The 18,660-nt window shown below is 37.8% G+C and overlaps 1 protein-coding gene across 20 annotated transcripts in view; it reads right to left on the bottom strand.

The window, feature by feature from the left end:
• Positions 1-390: 390 nt before the first annotated feature.
• Positions 391-18,660, bottom strand: part of LOC124274209 (protein scribble homolog) — a 122,875-nt gene continuing 104,605 nt past the window's right edge. For 6 of the 20 annotated variants that reach the window (XM_046709515.1, XM_046709519.1, XM_046709525.1 and 3 more), the window contains 8 exons: positions 14,959-15,064; positions 12,992-13,006; positions 10,584-10,748; positions 9,603-9,730; positions 7,599-7,651; positions 6,261-6,449; positions 4,250-4,336; positions 391-3,168 (listed from right to left, as the gene is read on the bottom strand). In XM_046709515.1, coding sequence (XP_046565471.1) covers positions 4,250-4,336; positions 6,261-6,449; positions 7,599-7,651; positions 9,603-9,730; positions 10,584-10,748; positions 12,992-13,006; positions 14,959-15,064 — 743 coding nt within the window. In that variant the 3' untranslated portion in view covers positions 391-3,168. The remainder of the gene's footprint in view (positions 3,169-4,249; positions 4,337-6,260; positions 6,450-7,598; positions 7,652-9,602; positions 9,731-10,583; positions 10,749-12,991; positions 13,007-14,958; positions 15,065-18,660) is intronic. The other 14 variants (XM_046709523.1, XM_046709531.1, XM_046709517.1 and 11 more) reach the window with 12 other exon arrangements.

Below are 18,660 nucleotides of genomic sequence, written 5' to 3'. Positions count from 1 at the left end.
TTAAAAGGTATCAGATTCAGATGTACAATCCAGTTCCTTTTACCTGTAACAACTGGACAGTGGGGACCTACTCAAACCCAGTTGTAGTATTGTATCTTTATCTTGTAGACAACATAACACCTATTCATTATGATAAAGTGAGTATGTTTTTGTGCCACTTTTATCAATATTCCAGCAATCTTACAATGGGGGGACATCAGAAATGGGCTTCACACATTGTACCCATGTGGGGAATTGAATCCAGGTTTTGGTGTGATGAGCAAATGCTACTCCACCGCCCCTTATCATATTGAAACACTGTCATCCTGCTGTCGATGGCTGGAACCCAACACACTGTTGTTATTTAACACATTTAACACAGTCTACAAATAAAACAAAGATGCGTTGATATAATGTATAGATCCTTTTTATTTCATGAGTGAAATGTACAAAAGGCAGTAGAGGTCGACCCATGACGGTCGGCGGTAAAACATGGTTAATGTAACATGGTAAACAGTGTCACTAAGTTGTCTCTCTCACACACGCAGAGACTAGCAAGAGCTGAGGTGAGGTTAGTGTGGCTGGTGAATGTCTATCACGATCATGTCATAAAGTGCCAAGGTTAAACCTTTCACTGATAAAAACCCAGAGGCAAAAACATAATTTTTTGGGCAATTTTTAGTTATATAACAAAGAAATATTGTGACACATTGTATGTTCATCTTTATAAAAAAATGATACTTGTTATTGATGAATGCACAAATACTGGCCGTGAAAATTAGAACTTGCCAATGCGAATGAATTCTAAAGGAAATGATTTCTCTAAAACAGAACATACAAAATACAAAGCAATATTAAAAAAATAAAATCATAAAACATGACCAAGCCAGGCACACCTCAACTCAGCTCTCTGGTTGAGATGCTTAAAATCAGAATGATCACAGAATTATCAGGGTGAACAATGTGGTTTCTAAAACCATGAAATTTGTAACCATGGCAACAGGAAAAAGAAAGGGTTTTCAATGTGATACAGACTGAATGTATTTTTTTTTTCACCCAGGTAATAATTCTGAAGAAGCATGAACAAAGTTATTACAGTCTAGCAGTGTCATGAATAATTAATAACATACCCTCTCTGTTCTACCACTGTACGAACTGTGCCAGTTAACAACAGCACTGACAGGTTGAATAATTACAAAACGCTGCAGCACACGATTGAGGCAAGATGTTTACTGAAGTTAGATACACACCCCCACCCACAAATATATAAACAGCCAGCCCTCCCACAAGCACAATTAACGCTTTGTACAAATTTTACACTCCAATGATATGACTTGTATGGCATGTTGTGACGGCAATACGCATGATATCAACAAGGATATAAACATGAAAGAGAGATGACGATTGGCTACTTGCATACACTCCCCACGTCTGCCATCAACACTGTGCCACAGACAGGGACCATGAAAATATGTAATTTGGGTTCAACTGGATTGCCTTACAATTCATACTTAACTTACACAGGGTCAAAAGAAGAGGGAGTTCCATTGTGACTTCTACGATGCCAATAGGCTACAAGTTGCTAAGTGGAAAGGAATAAAATAATAAGCTGAAATATGCTGTCAACCTTGATAACTTAGTTTAAATGTTGGGCAATGCTGCCAATGTAGGAGATAAAATGTGTAAACTACATAGACTAAAACTTGGGAATGAAGAATCGCAACATTTTAAATTGTACCAATAATAAAACTGTATAAAACACGGTATTCATAAGTTAAATAGTAACTAAAAATGTCTGGACAATAAAGGAACTAAATATATACACAGCAACATTCTACAAGCAACAAATCTGTACACTTAAGGAGGCAGAAGGAAACAGGATCTTCTCCCCCCCAAATTCTATCCCCCTGGGGTGGTGGGAAGGGTTGTTAACTCAGAGAGAAAGGAATGATCTGGATGTAGGACAAGGTGGGTTAGGCAGCTGGACAAACAAGGAACAGATGGACACTGAGATGACAGAGGACAACAGTTTGGCACCAAGTCTGTAATACGATTTCTGATTTTGTGTATCCTATTCCAGCCAATTGCTACAATATGTGCTCTTTGACAGGAGTCAACGTTTTTTGTTTTTTTTATATAGTTAGTAACGCCTATGTTCAATTGTCTTGGTGAACACTTTGTACAATAATTGTAAGGGTAAACAAACAATATGTAAACAACTTGTGTGTTATAAACCATCAGTAGATTATACACACATCGTTTAAAATGTCTTACAAATGGAATAATATCTTCCATCTCCAAATCTTTAAAAAGTAACACATTCATGGTGTGGTAAAATGGATTGGTTAAAATATTATTGCACTTTTACTGTTTCAATTCTACATACATATCTCTCCTGTCTCAATTCATACACACAGTTTGTGTTCTGATATGTAAACCGCTGTAAACAAACCAACATAGGCAGAACAATTTCAACTTAAAGCTACAAAAACACGTAAATCTCCAAATTTACAAATAATCTGAATTAGTTCATGTTGAAAGTCACATATAACCACAGCTACTTGATGTGTAACAAAGGCAAACTTGCATTGTACTGATAATCACAACCAAACATACAACATCACCATAGTAACAGTCCCCAGCCAATACAGTATCTTACATCAACTTAACATCACTGCTTCAGGCTTGGTCAAGCAAATCCAGTGAATTCTACAGCCTGTGTTGGATTGGTGAGGCCAGGTCCAAGGCTAACCAAACAAAATCTATCTATATGATAAAACCATTGCAGAAACAATAACTTGTGCTATAGGTTAGTCTGTAGATCAATTGATTACCTGTACATAATATTATAATAATTATTTTTGAGCTATTTGTGATGAACGTATATAAAATGAGAAATAGCACTTAGGTGATTAACGATGTTTGTATATATATGTGTGTGTGTTGGGTTAACCGTGGACAGCGATGCACCAATCAAACACACCCTGGTTCTATGGTTAATAATCTGAAGAGATACAGGTCTGATTGATATAGAGGTGTCTAGCCTGAAGGTGGAATGTGCCCTGACAGCTCACACAGGCCAAGGAGCACAGACCGGGGTATGGAGCTGGGCTACTGGGCACAGACCGGGATGAGGAGCTGGGCAAACTATATGTCCCTGATTGTGGCAGCGTCAGAGTTAGCATTCACCTGGAACAGGATTCACAGAATTAGCAAAAGCATATCTACCTTGTAAAATAAAAACATAAGTTGTTTTCAAACATAATTGATACAGTACATAAGTGACTGTATATTCCTACACTATATCTGAACTTGTAAAAGATAAAGTTAAATGTAAATATTTATAAATTAATGTTTAATTAGTGTGAAAGAAGCTATTCATAACTGTAATTGTACTGTGTAATAAACATGTTGCAATGATAGTGACCTGAGTACAGCATATTATAGTCCGTTTGGGTTCAAATGAGAATGACGGATTAAATATCTCGAAATAGGTATAAGTGCACAAAACATAAATAAGACACATAGTCCTGAAACCACTGTACCCAACAGGATCTGAAATCTGACGTCTTATGATCGATCACAGAAAAGTTGTTTCAGAAACCATAATGTAACATTGTGCTATTTTCACGCTTCACACTGAGGGGTGACAAACAGCTGGTGGAACAGCACCAGCACACATTCTGGTGCAACTCAGCACAGACAGGTGAGATGACCCGAGCTAGTCAGGCGCAGTTCCATCAGCTGTTAGCCACCCCCGGTATGAAGCGTGAAAATAGCACAATATTACATGATAGTTTCTAAAGCAACTTTTTCCGTGATCAATCAAAAATCGTCAGATTTCAGATCCTGTTGGGTATGGAGGTTTCAGGAGCATGTGTCTTACTTATGTTTTGTGCACTTATCCCTATTTCGAGTTATTTAATCATTTGTCCTCATTTAACAACAAACAGACTATAACTACGCCAGTGGATATCCAGGTGCCATCGGAACCCACCATCCCCCAACACCACATCTAAACCTCTATCTGCCACCTCTTCTTGCATCCCTAGTTGAAACCAGACCCCCTGCAACAGCCATCCATCACCTATTGTAGCCCATTGCAAAGATCCATATTAATAACCATCTCCTATTACAAGCATCCTTCTTTCATAACATTCTCTCTGGCCCTTTTGCTGAGGGTTGCCGTCCCAGCTTAGAGATCTTCCCATTACTTGGTGGTATTGAATTCAAGCACACTAAAACAAGATGTTCCATGAAAACTACGCACCTACCGCTTGCCGCCTGTGCTGTTGTAGCGTGATACAGGCGACTGCTGGAGGTCTACTTCATAAATCTGCTGCTTGGTTACTTCCACCTGTACAACAGAGAGACTGTCATGAACTCCTCACAACACAACCAGTGCCACGGTGAACCTTACAGAACTACATACATGCTCACAACACACAAACAAGCTACATTCAAGTTATCTAGCAACACATGGTGGATGATATGTAAAAACCTGGGTTCACTTGCACAGAACAGTCTCAGTTACAACTGATCTAAAGCCACTACAATCAACTCTACTATCATTTTACAATTTTGCTACTCCATATGCACAAGCTGATCTTAGCATAATTGAAAGACAACTTGGGTTTAAGACCGAGACAGCGGAGGTACAAATATCTTAAACTCAACTCCTGTGTACAGTTGTCATACCAAAAGTGTTTTCACGCTGTTGTTGAAGCGTTCATGCAAATCACAATTCAACTTTTTTAGCTACTTTAAGATCGTCCCAACCAATAGTTTACAATATTCTTAACCTACAATCGCTTTGTGCCAATTCCTAAGGTTGCGATCTGAATAATTTATAATTGTAGTGCTAGGACTACTTTGTACAAGTGGCCCTGATGTGTAACACACGTGCAGATAGACAACACAAAGCTACAGCTGTGGAAGGCAGCAGAATTATCAACAGTTAACTCTCTATATCTTTCACGAGGAAAAAGTGGAATCAACACAACTGAGGAGATAACTTCTTTATATGGAATCACTTGATTAACACATTTTCATTTTCGTTCAAATGCAGTGTTTGGCTCAGAAAGTTATTGTGATTATTGTTTTACATTGCTTTCAGCAATATTCCAGCTGTATCAAGTTGGGGAACACCAGAAGTCTTCACATATTGTATCATGTGGGGAATCAAACCTGGGCTTTAAGCATGACAAGCGAATGCCTTAACCACTACACTAACCCACATGTATCATGTGATGCACCTCATTTCACCAAGAACAGTCAAACTGTATTGCCAGTGCAGGCAATCAAGCAGCACCTGGGATGTCACAAACTGAGCCGGTTGTGATGGGTCACAGCAAGCTAACACAACCGTGTGTCACAAACTGAACAGGTTGTGATGGGTCACAGCAAGCTAACACAACCGTGTGTCTGACAGTCACGACCCAAGTTCAGAGGAATTCTACCACCTCCCGTACAAATGCCTTCACAAAATACTGTTTTCTTGCCAATTACTTTTCAAAACTACATCTACACCAAATAATAATAGAAATAATAACAAACATACACACAAAATAATACCAGAAAAAGCAATCACCAGAACTTTAATGTAAAGGAAAATTGTTCTACATGATACAGAATCCAACTTAATCCAGAGATGCTGATTCATCACTGTAGACTAACCTAGTCAATGAACTATCATTAGATTCCAGTTGGCCAAGGTGACAGGATTTACTATGTGTCAACACACAACGTTAAACCATCATGATGACATCTTGCTACTGGTCTTGATTCTGAGTCAAGAATTCACTGGCCATTCTGAACGTGTATTTAAAACTAAACATCATAAAAATTACAGCGAAATAAATCTCAAACATACACCATGTCAGAGAAATCACTCAAATCCTGTTTTGGTGTTTGTGGATTTTACATCCAGATTTCTCCAGTATGGAGTGAGCAATTTTCCCGACACATCTCACCAGTCGACACCAGGAATTATACACATTATACCCACATTGAGACATTAGAATTTAGCATGATGAACCATGCTTTATTCACTAAGCTGACTAACACCTTAACACAAAGAGAAAAAAAAAAGATAGTCAACACAGAGTGACAGCTAGACTACAACCATGATCAGAAGACACCCAAGCCAGAAGTTTAACCACATGTTGCCCAGGCCATTCCAGAAGCTTAAACTACACAGCGGAGCCCAAGTCAAACGTATATCCCATGACAACGGGTTCGGGCAACGTGCAGCAGGGCATGCTGTGAACGTAATGTCATACCTCATGTTCCACAATTTTCTCTACCACTTGAATAGTTTGAAATGACATTTTGCCAGTTTGCTCATCAAAACGTTCCTCTGTCTTTGTTTGAACTTTTTCATCAATAACACGGGTATTTTCTTCAACTGTTGTGTCTCCCTCTTTACTCACTACAACAAGATGGCTGCCGAGGTTGCTAGGCAACCTGGTCTGTGCAAAGAAAACAGTCGGCTTTTGTTGAAACTTTCCAAAATAGTTCATTTAATTTAATACATTCTGCATGGCTCATGACATTTGGTGAGTGTGTATTCTTCATGGCGGTCTACTCTAATGCTACATTGAGAGAAGCTACTGAGTTATCTGCAGACATTAGTAATTATGCTCTCAGAAAGTATGTGTGAATTATCATGATAGAGCAGCATTCAAATCAGCAGGGGTTAAAAAAGTGTAACTATGACCTCTTTAAGTCTAATTTGCAGATGAACGACTTGAGAAGCTGTCTAAGAGGAAAAATCAATATGTCAATATTGGAGAATAACTGAGATTGGCATGAATCATTCTGGTCATGGTGTTACTCCTTTTAACCCCTGAATCGTGTTAATAACAGCTATTTAAGCAGAGAGCAGTACACACAAGTAGCAACTGTGACAGTTTCAACATTCTGCCAATGAAATGCTAATTCAGGGCTAAATAGGAACACACTGAAGCCCTGATCATGAATAATGCTCATCTGACATGTTACTCACGATGCACCGAAATGCACTGCACTAATATAGCTAATACACAGTGCCAAGAAGAGAGTTATATGATCTGTACACGATACTCATTTCAATACTATGCTAAATCAAGCAAATTGATATCTTGTCTCTCACTTCTAGCTATATTCAATTATTTCCAACAATATATTTTGCATTTTGCACAACTGTCAATATGGACTAAAAGAATCAAACTATCAGTGAGAAACAAGAAATCGTCCATGCAGTTAATTTAATTAGCATGCCATATTATGTGTTATTTCTGTAAGTATGGCTCATTGTGTTGCTGATTAATTCTGGTTCTTTTCTCAACATACAACCTGGAACCAAATGTCTGGGTTTTATTCTTTTCAACCGGCTATTCCTTCAGCCGGACCCTTTAATTTTATGCCAACAAACGTTTATTCTTGTTTGCATCAGAGTGCATCTTCTGATCACGTCTCAGGAAGATTTTTGTTGTTGTTTTTCAATGAAATCAGTACTGTATAGGCCAAAATAGTTGTCCCCCTTTGTTGTGCCAGGCTGTATGTTGAGAGAGTGGTATTACAGGCTGTAACCAATGCGTGAGTAGAACTACAGACCCATGTGAAGGATCTCAACCAACCTGAGAAGAGTGCTCCCCGTTCTGACCCACGTGATTTGTTTCCTCGTCGTCATCTGTAGCAAGATTGTTGGGGGTCAAGGTCACACTTATTGAAACTCACATATCCGAAAACAATCAAACAATTACAATCCCTAATAATTTCCAGTGCAGAGAAAATAGTCCCATGAAGGTTGCAGGTCGCTATTAAGGGGAAGTAACTGCTGTTTTCCAGAGACAAACTGTTTGGTGTATGCTGTTAAGTCTGTGTGATTCAAACTGTCTGATGATGATAGGTTTGTACTGTACAGTTAAAAGACATGCAGCAACCAGCAAATGAAATCGCAGATCGTTTTTATGCAAACATATCAATCACAAAATTCACAGCACACAACAACAAACAACCTGAATTACATTATCCTCACTGCTTGCACATGCAAATCCCTTTTTGTAATCCAGGCATTATCATGCGATTCATCAGTTCCAATCACATGGTCACAAATCCCAATCAATATTACAGAAGCTAATTGAAATCAGATTTCCTCCATATATTCTGTGAAAAGTTGAACTAGCCATAAAAGTGACAGCAATCAGTTGACATTAAGATAGAGAACATGCAACCCTTGATACAATGCCGTGTTTGACAATGTCCTACCAACTTACATGATTAATTCATCAATGGCCTAGCAGAGTAATATAACTGTTCACCATATTCAAGTAAGTTAAAAGATACCTTATTCCGCTGCTCTACATGGGGTGAATAAAAATGTGCTGATCCAGTGTGGTGTAACATCAGCGAATGAAATTCATTAAGACCATGATTAATACTACATGAAATGCCTTCTGTTTGATCACAAAAGAAACCAGGCTTTTACCTTGCCCTACAAAACTAGGGATTTATTGGCCCCCAATATTTATTTCTAAAGGTCCTTGCAGAAAGTTTCATGGTCCTGTAGACACGAACTCCTTATTTGTTCAATATAGGAGTACTGGAAAATCTAAGTGTACATTTAGAGTACTGAATGGAAATAATGGAGTATCAGTAATCTTGTTTCCTTTCATATATGCACCACAACATTCTACTATTGTGTAAACAGGTCAATAAACAATAAAACAATACTTTTTCAGTCAAATATGTCTGTAAATGATTCTAAGACCGTAAACCATTGCTGTGGTGCGTATTTGCTATGTTTTCTAAATTATTCCTAGAGCTGTGACAATATTTCGTAGTATCATACTTTATCTGATGATATATAGATATCGATAGTTTTGTTCGTATCGTCATATGTATCGTTGACCTTAAAATTGTTAATGTTCACTAGAAATTGACGGTTATGTCAATAATTATTCCCTAAAAATGGGAATAACATTTATCAATCCAATATTAACTTTCCTTGTTTGGGGTCTTGACATCAAGATGGTAGTGAATACTTGTGATCATATTTAGAAGGATCGATGTTATTAATTCCATTGCTTAAATGTATCAACAAAATAGGTATATATACATATTCAACATGCAGTAAAAATAAATGCTTACGTTGTGTTTGTTTCCCATGATAAAGACTTAGATAGCCATGGAGAATCAGGTCACAGAAAGATAGGCTTCGATTGTATCAAGGGTTGCCATTACAAGCTAGTGAATCTTCCCACTACACGACCCATAAGGGGTGTCTTTACAAACATTGATAATATTCTTAATTCAATTAACTAATCAATAATCAATAAATATACTGTTACAATGTGCGTATACTCCTTTAGCTTTCATAAACACTTTAATTATGGAGGAATTGCCAAGAATGTTGTTCAGCAACTCACAGACGAACCCAACTTTAAGGTTACTTGTTTTAGTATGCTTGGAGTAAATAATGATATCAAAATGCCAAATAGAACATTTCCCAACAAATTAATAATAAATTTCATTAAAAATCTATATGCGACATTTTGGGAGTGAAAGAAGAAGAAGAGAGAAATGAGACAACTACGTCATACTACAGACTAATCTCGATCTGAAATGGTGGAGTGACTCACCAGCAAATGCTATGTCGACTGTTGACAGTGTAGAACCTGATGTTGCTGTCGTTGTATCTTTGGACATTTCCTGCGCGCGAGCGATCACAGCCTGGGCGCGAACAGCATCTGCCTCCAGCGACTTCATCCTGCAACATCGCATACACAACCATGTTGGACCTGCCAAACCACGATTATCAAGAACAGACAACAACCCAACCAGGTTACTGTCTGCGGACAGCATAGGTGTCCTAGCTCAAGCTAAGTTTCTGCCTCACACCAATATAGATGACTCGACATTTTGTTGATCTAAAATACCTGAATGGAACACTTTAAAGACATCCGAAACATACATAAATTTGTCCTAGTAGCATCTGTTGACTCCTCCAACTCAGGACTTAGATAAAGGAATTTATCATTTGTTAACTGCGATGCTTTACATTTTGGCTGCATCATATAAAACCATTATGTTGGCTGGGGCAGGTCACTGTGCACTGTGGATAATATTGGGAGAAATGTTGGCTCAAACTCTGCAGTGTTCATTCCTTCAGAAGCAAATCGGGACAAGACGGGAGCATAAGAACATGTCAAACAAAACCCTGGCAAAAACATCACCAAAACAAACAAACAACAAAACGTGATCATGTGACATGCATAAATTTGATCATGTGACAATCATGTGACTGATGACACTACTGAAGTATACTGTACACATCTCGTCCACTTGCTCACGACATCCTAACACAATACACACATACATGGACCATACAACATAAACTAACAAACAAATAATACACAAACAAAATCTTTTCAATTTCACCAATTAACAATACCTGTTTATTTCTAAATGTATTGATCAGAAATCGGTTGATTCCGTTTATTTATCTTACTCATTAACCCACACCTATTTCTTATTGTAGTATCAGTACCTAGCTTCATCGAGGGATAGTTTTGGTATACATGTTCTTGTGGAATATAATACAGGGCCTATGCCTCACACACCTAGCCTTCCGCCATGCAGCTCGTTTCTCTGCCTGTAGTTCCCGCTCCTCGGCTGGTGATAATTTCTCCCCATCTTCCTGTGGGCTGCCACCATCCAGTTGGACCCGATCTGAGAGCCGACGTTCGGCTTTTGCAGTTCTTACAACCCCGCCCCCTGGTGGATAACTGGTAGAAAGGAGGTTCACAGTATTTTCATTCCAGTTTCAACACATCATCCCAAAGTCATATATTTAGAAAGCAGTGAAAGCAGAAAGCCCAACCTTCGCCCAAAGCATATTTTTGGTGTAAAAAGGGTTTTAAAATACATCTACAATAAATGTGAAAGTTCTGGACTGATGTTAATTATTTGAGAATTGGAAGATAACCCAGTCGGGATACTGTGCAGCAGGTCTACTCCCATTTGTGAGACTCCCAGTTACGAGGCAGTGGAGTAGGTAATTAACAAAGAAAACACACCATACTCCCCTGTCTGATAGAATGGATTAACCCTAGCTAATTACTGAGTTGCTATGTAACTGAATCTTGTGGAAGTCTTAATGAAACTTTATAAAATAAATTGATTAACATACACTTTGTGTAGGTAACTTCGTGATCATTTGAAAGAGAAATTAATTTACCTACTCAGATTTACATCCTTCTCCGACACTTCAAGATATAGTTTAAGAAATAACTCTGAAATACAAGTTTACAGTCGAACTGCCTCTTACGCCAAATCCTTTTTACCCGGCACTATCCGTTATAACCTGGATACCATTTTGAACGGAAACAAGTAATTTACTCCTTGTGTAAACCAGAAAATAGTTGAATCTGTCCACGATTATATCATCAAGACACAACGCTTCACATTTTCTCAGGAAAATACTTGAATTAACTCAACAACCTTCTCATGATTGATTTATATTCCTACAATAGCTTGTTAGACACACACAACTGTAAGTCTCTAATTATGACTACTTAGAGAATAGTTGTATTTGATGTATACTTAAAAATATATAATAAATAATAATAAAATATGTTTAAACCAAAACGACTTTCAAACTTCATAATAGTCTATTTCTTCTGTGTAAATAGAATGTTTGATAATCTATTTCATTAATCTACTCATCAATGACTCCTGTGGGTACTCTTCAACAACTTTCATTGTAGGGATGTGGAAACACCACCTATGTGCACTGAACCATTAATTAATGTGTCTCACAACTGGGAGTTCTCACATATGGGAGGACACCATGCAGCACAACAGAGACACAGCTATTTTGTCCAAGGAATATTTTTCCCGACACATAATATTACTGAATATACACAAAATATTCAGATGTATATAATGTTCTGATTTAGTATCTGACAGAAGGTATAACTGGTCATTAATACAATTTTAGAATAATTAGTTTAATTTTAGTTATAGTTATTTACTTAGGTTAGTTTATTTTTGTGTGTAAAATCTACAAAATAAAGAAAAGCATTTGAATAATAAATGCATGCTAATATATCAGTAGGGAAGTTCAAGTATCTACCTGTGTAAATAGTAAATGTATTAACACACAGGTCTCACCATGTTATATACACAGACAAAAATAGGCATATTATTTGAAGTAACATTCTACCACACATTTATTTAACCCTAACATGAAATAGACACAATGTAGGGTAGGAGACAAAACAGCTATATCCCACATGCTGGTGTGGAAGAAACAAGCAGTGAAGGGCAGACAATCAAAGTGGGTGGGTGAGGGTGTCAGGGCAGACTACTCAGGCCGATGGAGTAATGGGGAGTGGGGTTGTTGTATGAGGTTCTCATGTGGGGTGCAGGGTATGGGGTGTGAGGTGTGGGGTGCGGGGTGTGAGGTGCGGGGTAGTTGGGTTGAAATTATTGATAAGGCTGTTTAAAATAATGGCTTGAAATGTGGAGATTATGGACAGATATGTGTGATAGTGACATGGGTATGGATGTCTGCATGGGTTTAGGTGTGGGTGCCGGCAAGTGTGTGGGTTTAGGGTGTGATGGTAGCTGTTAAAGGAACAAGACTGTGATCTTGATATGTTTCCCAGAGCTGTGGGGCATGTAACCATGGTAACAGGGGGAAACGAGTGGGCATGTAACCATCGTAACGGGGGTAACGGGTGTAGGTGTTGACGTCATGCGCCGCTGCCATTGAGATTTCATGCAAATTGGCAAAATCTCATTCCACATTCACAGCAAATAAAATCAAAGAAGCATTAACAGAAATATAAAGATTGCAGGTCAAATATAGTAAATTGTGCTCAAACAAAAGAAATATCGTGTTCAAAGCTAACAACATGCAAAGAAATCATCTAGCAACTTCTAAACAGGGAAAACAAACTGGGGTTGATAGACACACACACATGCACGTGAGAGAACAACCACGTGACAAGATACTATGATTTACCTCCGGGGGTCAAGACTGGCAACAAAGAAACATCACACATTTTTATACATGTTTATGTTTTGACAGAAACTGCTGCACTGCAACATCTCAAAACAAACAACAATGGAGGATTGTTCATCACAACAATGAAGAACGACAAGAACACAGTCGACCAGTCCTCTTCCAAAACCAAACACCTCAGAGCACCACATCTATCATCTGACGAGGTCAATGATACCTAAACCCACCACCATCAGGGCCACAAGCCTGTTACTCAAGCTATGACACAGTATATCCTTATACCAAATTTCCCTTAAAGTATATGGAAACAACTGGACAAAAGAAAATCTGGAATATATATTGCAAAAGGTGTGTTGCTTGCATATTCAGAAAAAATGAAAAGATGTTCATAATCTTTAATAAGAGTCGTCAAATATAAACTCTCCACAGGGAGGATCCTTCATGATACATCCAGATTTGAACTCTTACAAAATGGAATGACCACCAATATTCAATGCTACTTCTAGTTGCAACATCTTCTTGAAATTATCGTCTTTATGTCTTTTCTATGTCAATAACTATCTTCTATTTTTCTTAATCGTAATACAAAGGTAAATTACTTCTCTTGTAATCAGTTAAATTGATATCTGTAGAGATGCCATAACTAAGCTCCCGAAGAGCACTTTTGAAGTCGACACATGTATGTTGCTATGGTACTAACTTCAATATGAACTTTGCCTCATTTGTAATCATATATGTTCATATATACCCAGAAACAAACCTCTGTATTCATGCAAGCTGCCAGTGTGGTCTTAACTCATTGAACAGGCACTAAATTACTGTATTGTGGGTGCTAACTTGTAGCCTCTGGACATTAACACCAGCAGACTCAAGGGGCATATAGGACTGGCCCCGATTTCTCGAAACAAACTTAAGTTTTTACTCAAATTTCAAACTGAGTTGGACAATTTGAAACAGCTGAATTTTTAACTCAACTGCATTTTTTAAGCCCAAACAACTTAAGTAATCTATCCACCAAACTCAAATTGTCTACTAAGTTTGAGTTTAATATTGATTTCAGTTTATTCTGGGAAATGCATTTTTTCTTGCGTTTTCTCAAATTTGAGTAAAAACTCAGACTTAAGTCAAAACTCGGACTTAAGTTTGTTTCGAGAAATCGGGGCCTGATCCCTGTATCTGTCAACCAGGTATTGACAATACTGAAGTATTAAACAGAACTATGTCCTCTACTAAACATGAACAATCGCAAAACTACCCTGTACAGAGCTTACAGACAACTCAGCTATGTGAAAATTGACTTAATTATTCTCTTAACTTCAAATCTGAAACACGCCTGTTCAAATCCCCTTTAACCCAAATTGTTGGGGTTGTTAATAAATAAATTGACCTGATTCATTTCCATCTTTCATCATGCCTATCACAACATGTAACAATGAAAATCTTCAAACAACATAACCCCATTGGTACCAAGAAACATTATCTCATGTGCTGAAGCTCTAGTCTACATTTAAAACAACACAGCATGGTATTGGAAGCACCTTAACCCAGATCATGGAACCAACTACTATCATGTAGATTACCCAGACACCAACTCCATGTTACTGGACATAAGGCATCTAGGAGCACAGCTGTCAACTCCATCCAACACGTACTATCTTTCTTTTCTATTATGTAGAAATGACTTTTTCTCCAATAACATGAGAGATTTCAACCCCACACTAACTTCTTCCCAAACTAACACCACCATAAACAATTACATGATGGTTTTCCATCAACCAAAAACTCAACCAGGCTGCATATGATTCGCCTTGCACCAATTGATGTTAAAACCATACACCAGTTCACTAGCCCTTACAAATTGTCCTTCTGTAGGAAGAGACATCCACTTATCATTCACACATCAACCACTGACCCCACAAACATCGTTCGGACATTCACTAGCCACTAATGATGTTGGAGTTACCTACCTTGCAAGGACCTTGCCATAATCCTGGTCTCCCGAGATCTCTGTGGCGATGCTGCCTGTAACAAATGAGAGGATCTCCTCCTGTGACATATCCGCTGTTTTCTTCTCTGTGTTAGCGAGGAAGAGAGAGAGGAAGAAAGGCAAGCAGTTAGTAATCCACACACCACAAGCACTAGCTAGAGTACTATACAAGCAAGCATTTTTGAACTGGTTCACAGGATTGTCCTGATCTCCAAGTCACATCTTCAACACAATCACAAGCCTAAGACAAGACACTGTTATACAAGCTATGTTAGTGTTTGTTAAAATAATGGGCTGGACAATAAGTGAAGCTGCATTGCTGAACTACCCTGGGTAGGACACTAAATCGTTAATCTCACTGTACAATAAAATGTCTCAGACATTGTTCTGTTTTCACTGCTTGCATGACCACTATAAACACTTGATTCGCTCCCTCCCAAGAGCCATGAGTGGATTAGGTTCACAGGACCCATATCAAGAGCCCTCATACATAGCCATGTGGTAATGATGTAACAGAGGTAGGAGTTTTGTAAGAAGTATTTGGTTCTATCTCTCAAACCTTACAATAGTCCTCACATGTGGGCTTTACATAAACTAAGTTGAGAATCAATCCTGGGTGGCACAAGCCGACACTTTACCCACTGAGAATGTTATGAAAAACATTAAACTAGCAATAATAAAATATTATACTGAATTCTGACACAGCATCATCATGTTACATGAACACCACCTACACTGACTTGCTACTGTGTTGTGGCTGTTTGACAATCCAGTGATTTTCCTAGTAGCGACAAATGGCATTAGGACTGTTTCAAAGGACATTCGCCCTTATTATTATTACCACCGCATATTCTGTATTCTGGGTAAACTGTTTTAACATAATAATCATGGCAGCTATTTTGTCTCACAGAAAATGATTAGTTCAACCCCTACAACAAACACATCGTTGATAATTGAGACAGACTCAGGGTTTTTCTTATGACATCTTGTACCATGACTTCTGGCCATGACCTTAAAAGACAGCAGGTAAACCATCATATGAATGCCTGAATTCCATAATCTCTGCAATAATCCGTGACCATGTGGGGAGTGCACTAAGCAGGTTAAGGCTCCATAAAGACCAACCAAATTATTGAGATTATTTTTTATCGAGACAAAATAGAAATCTGGACAGGATAATAATAATTCTTTTCACAATATATTTTTCCAAAACATCCAGCATGTCTATCAAACATGTTTTGGGGGTGGTGTAAAACCCGGAGCCAAATCATTTCAGCCAAGTTGTGCCCTGGCTATCTAATGGCTGGTCCTTCTGGCATCTCAAGTTAGTATGCTGTAGGGGTAACCCGGGTTAGAACAACAGTGCAGCAACAGTTTCACAATGAAATCCCATCTGTGACACATTTCAAGTTTTGTAACAACACAATAAAATCATTTGTCCTCCAATGACACAATGGCTATCTCTTGACACTTGTTTGGCAAAGGTTCTTGATAATACAATGGTGGGTTGGAGATAGCTAGTGTTAGGGGGGTAGGTTGTCTGGTGTACTGGTGATTTGGGGGATCATGGGGAAGCTGGTGTGTACATAGTGTGTAGATGATAACTGGTGCATGGTGCGCATATCCTTCCATATGAGACTTAGAACGCAACATATTTCTGGGAAAGGTGTTGATTTCATTAACTTGTGTGTATAATAATTTTCAGTTGATACAATGTTCCTGATTGACTTGTTATTCAAACCCACCTGATTAAACAGCAAAGGGAAACAACTCTGCATAGTAAACTGCCTAACCTTGAGCCACAGAGCCCAGTTTTTCAAAATGAAATTAGCTACACTGAGAATTACCGGTATACTCATTTTGAGATAATACACCTGGAGGAATTACTTACAAACTTTATTCTTTGTACAGATCTGTTTCTCAAAATCTTCCAAATGAATTTGGACAGAATGTCAAATAAACTGGTTATCTTCCTTGATCATGTGACTAATTTTACAGTTTTCATTTTTGGGGTAAAATACCACAAATCATTTGTCTTATAGTTTCTTTAAAAAGACAAGGATTTACAAATTTCTCTAAAAAAGAAAATATATTCTGTCATATAAATAAAGACAGTACTATTATCTTTTGGCCAACATCCAAAACAACTGAGACAATGAATTATTAACCTAATTCTTATGCCAAATGGAAAGTGGATGGCTTCCAAGGTAAATGTAATCAACAGAAAAAATGAGTGTTAGAATACTTTAAGAGCTTACATGTTGTCCTGCAACATTTTGAATGTGTCTTTATTGCTTCTGGTTATTATGTATTCAACAATCTAAACCCAACATATTCCTTCTTCACACAGGTCTAACACAACCAAAATGTCTTGATGTTAACTGTAACAGGTGAATCAGAATTTGGCACAATTCTTGTCTATTGTCAGTAAACATGGCTGCCCTATGTAACACAAATCTAATTCTTTATGTGTCCATATGAGCAGTTGCCCATATAAAGGCATATATTACGTATAGGATAAAGCATGACTCGCGGGTAGTACGAAGAAGTGAGGATGTTTTCCCGAGGGCCGTAGGCATCACTGGAGGTTCATAATTAAGGATAACGCTTGTCATTCACTCACATCTAAACTCATACAGTTCCTTGTTCATTAAATACCAAGTGCTAATCTTCATTACACTTATGTTTTTTGTGAATCAATTGGTCTTTTTTTTTTAATCATAAGAATCCCTTTAGTCAATTATTAAGTGTTCATATAAATCAATGCCTTCCCTGTAAGATTGTGTAGTTGTATTTGTTGTTAGTCAGTGAGTACACTTTGGAACATGAGACTTTGCTCTTGTAACTCAATGAATGCTCCTGTAAAGTTATGTATGGTGTTGTGGAACTCTTGTAACTCAATGAATGCTCATGTAAAGTTATGTATGGTGTTGTGGAACTCTTGTAATCAATACTTTCTCTCCACATGAGGAGTTAGTCATGGCTGAATGCTGACAGTGACTCATTCTTGTTACTCATTTGAAAATATTCTTAAAATTGTACAGTGAAATAAAACTTAATTTACCCCTAAATGGTTTAAACATAGTACTTTCAGATGAAAGAAACCTCAATATTAGCTCGAGAGATTTGAAAGCATGTTCATGCCTGCCTTGCACGGGGATGTATTTGTTGATTATTTAGATTCTCAACATACATGTTTGTGGATTACTTTGATACACTTTCCAGGGACATATTTGTGGATTATTCTAGACAGGTGAATACACCTTTCCAGGGATATATTTGTGGATTATTCTAGACAGGTTGATACACTTTTCCTTGGATATATTTGTGGATTATTCTAGACAGGTGAATACACCTTTCCAGGGATATATCTATGGATTGTTCCAGACAGGTTGATGCGTTTTTGCAGGGATATATTTGTGGATTATTCTAGACCGGTGGATACACTTTTCCAGGGATATATTTGTGGATTATTCTAGACAAGTGGATACATCTTTCCAGGGATATATTTGTGGATTGTTCTAACCAGGTTGATACACTTTTCCTTGGATATATTTGTGGATTATTCTAGACAAGTGGATAAATCTTTCCAGGGATATATTTGTGGCATATTCTGGACAGGTGGATACGCTTTTCCTTGCATATATTTGTTGATTATTCTTGACAGGTTGATACACTTTTC

The sequence above is a fragment of the Haliotis rubra genome, unplaced genomic scaffold (genome assembly GCF_003918875.1).
Source record: "Haliotis rubra isolate DU_JTF1 unplaced genomic scaffold, ASM391887v1 Scf189, whole genome shotgun sequence".
Classification (NCBI taxonomy): Eukaryota; Metazoa; Mollusca; class Gastropoda; order Lepetellida; family Haliotidae; genus Haliotis; species Haliotis rubra.
Note: the sequence above shows the minus strand (reverse complement) of the source record. Positions and strands in the feature narration are given on the sequence as shown.